The following is an 893-nucleotide window of genomic DNA, read 5'->3' as shown; positions in this document are numbered from 1 at the left end:
CAGTGGGGCCGCCTCGACCTCCTCGTCAACAACGCTCCCTTCTTCCCGACGCCGATCGTGAAGCTTCCGGGGAACGGGGACGCGGCTCATGAACACCAACGCCATGTCTCCTTACTTCCTCGTGCAGGTGAAAAGCTCAAAAGGTTATGATGGCTCGGCGGGAGGAGGCGAGAGATAGAAAACGGGGAAAATCGAAGGAGATGGGAAAAAGGGAAAATGAGAAGATGAAAACGGGAACTTGGGGGAGATAGAAAACGAAAAAAGGGAAGATGAAAACGGGAAATTGGTGGAGATGAAGACGGGAAATTGGTGGGGATAAATAACGGGAAGATAGGAGTTGGTGCACGTAGAGAACGGAAAACGATGCACAGAAGGGGGGACTTTTCTAACAACCAACTCTTTACTAACATCATTACTAACAACCAACGTCATTACTAACATCATTACTAACAACCATCGTCATTACTAACACATTACAAAACCAACATCTTTACAACATCATTATAAAAAACCAGTGTCATTTCAACTCATTACTAAAAACCCAACTCATCACTAAATCATTTCTAACAACCAACGTATTACTAACTCATTACTAAAAACCAAAGCATTTCAAAAATCATTACACAACCACGTCTTACTAACATCATTAAAACAACCAACATCTTACTAAAATCATTACTAACAAACCAAAATCATTCTAACAACCCAAAGTCGTTACTAAAAATCATTTCTAACAACAACATCTTACTAAATCATTACTAAAAACCAAAGTCATTTCTAAAATCATTTTCAACAACCCATCATTACTAACAAACCAAAGTCTTACTAACTCATTACTAACAACCAACTCATTTCAAAATCATTACAACAAAACCCAAAACTTTACTAAACCC

The 893-nt window shown here is 39.0% G+C and overlaps 1 protein-coding gene across 1 annotated transcript in view; it reads left to right on the top strand.

Moving 5' to 3' along the window:
* LOC119587385 overlaps positions 1-893 on the top strand; it is a 3,438-nt gene that overhangs the window by 1,166 nt on the left and 1,379 nt on the right. Inside the window, exon 3 of the mRNA XM_037936128.1 lies at positions 4-143. Within this exon, the coding sequence (XP_037792056.1) occupies positions 4-143 (140 nt within the window). The remainder of the gene's footprint in view (positions 1-3; positions 144-893) is intronic.

The sequence above is a fragment of the Penaeus monodon genome, chromosome 22, assembly GCF_015228065.2.
Source record: "Penaeus monodon isolate SGIC_2016 chromosome 22, NSTDA_Pmon_1, whole genome shotgun sequence".
NCBI classification, from domain to species: Eukaryota; Metazoa; Arthropoda; class Malacostraca; order Decapoda; family Penaeidae; genus Penaeus; species Penaeus monodon.
The sequence above is the reverse complement of the archived record's forward strand: the minus strand, read 5'-3'. Positions and strand labels throughout refer to the sequence as shown.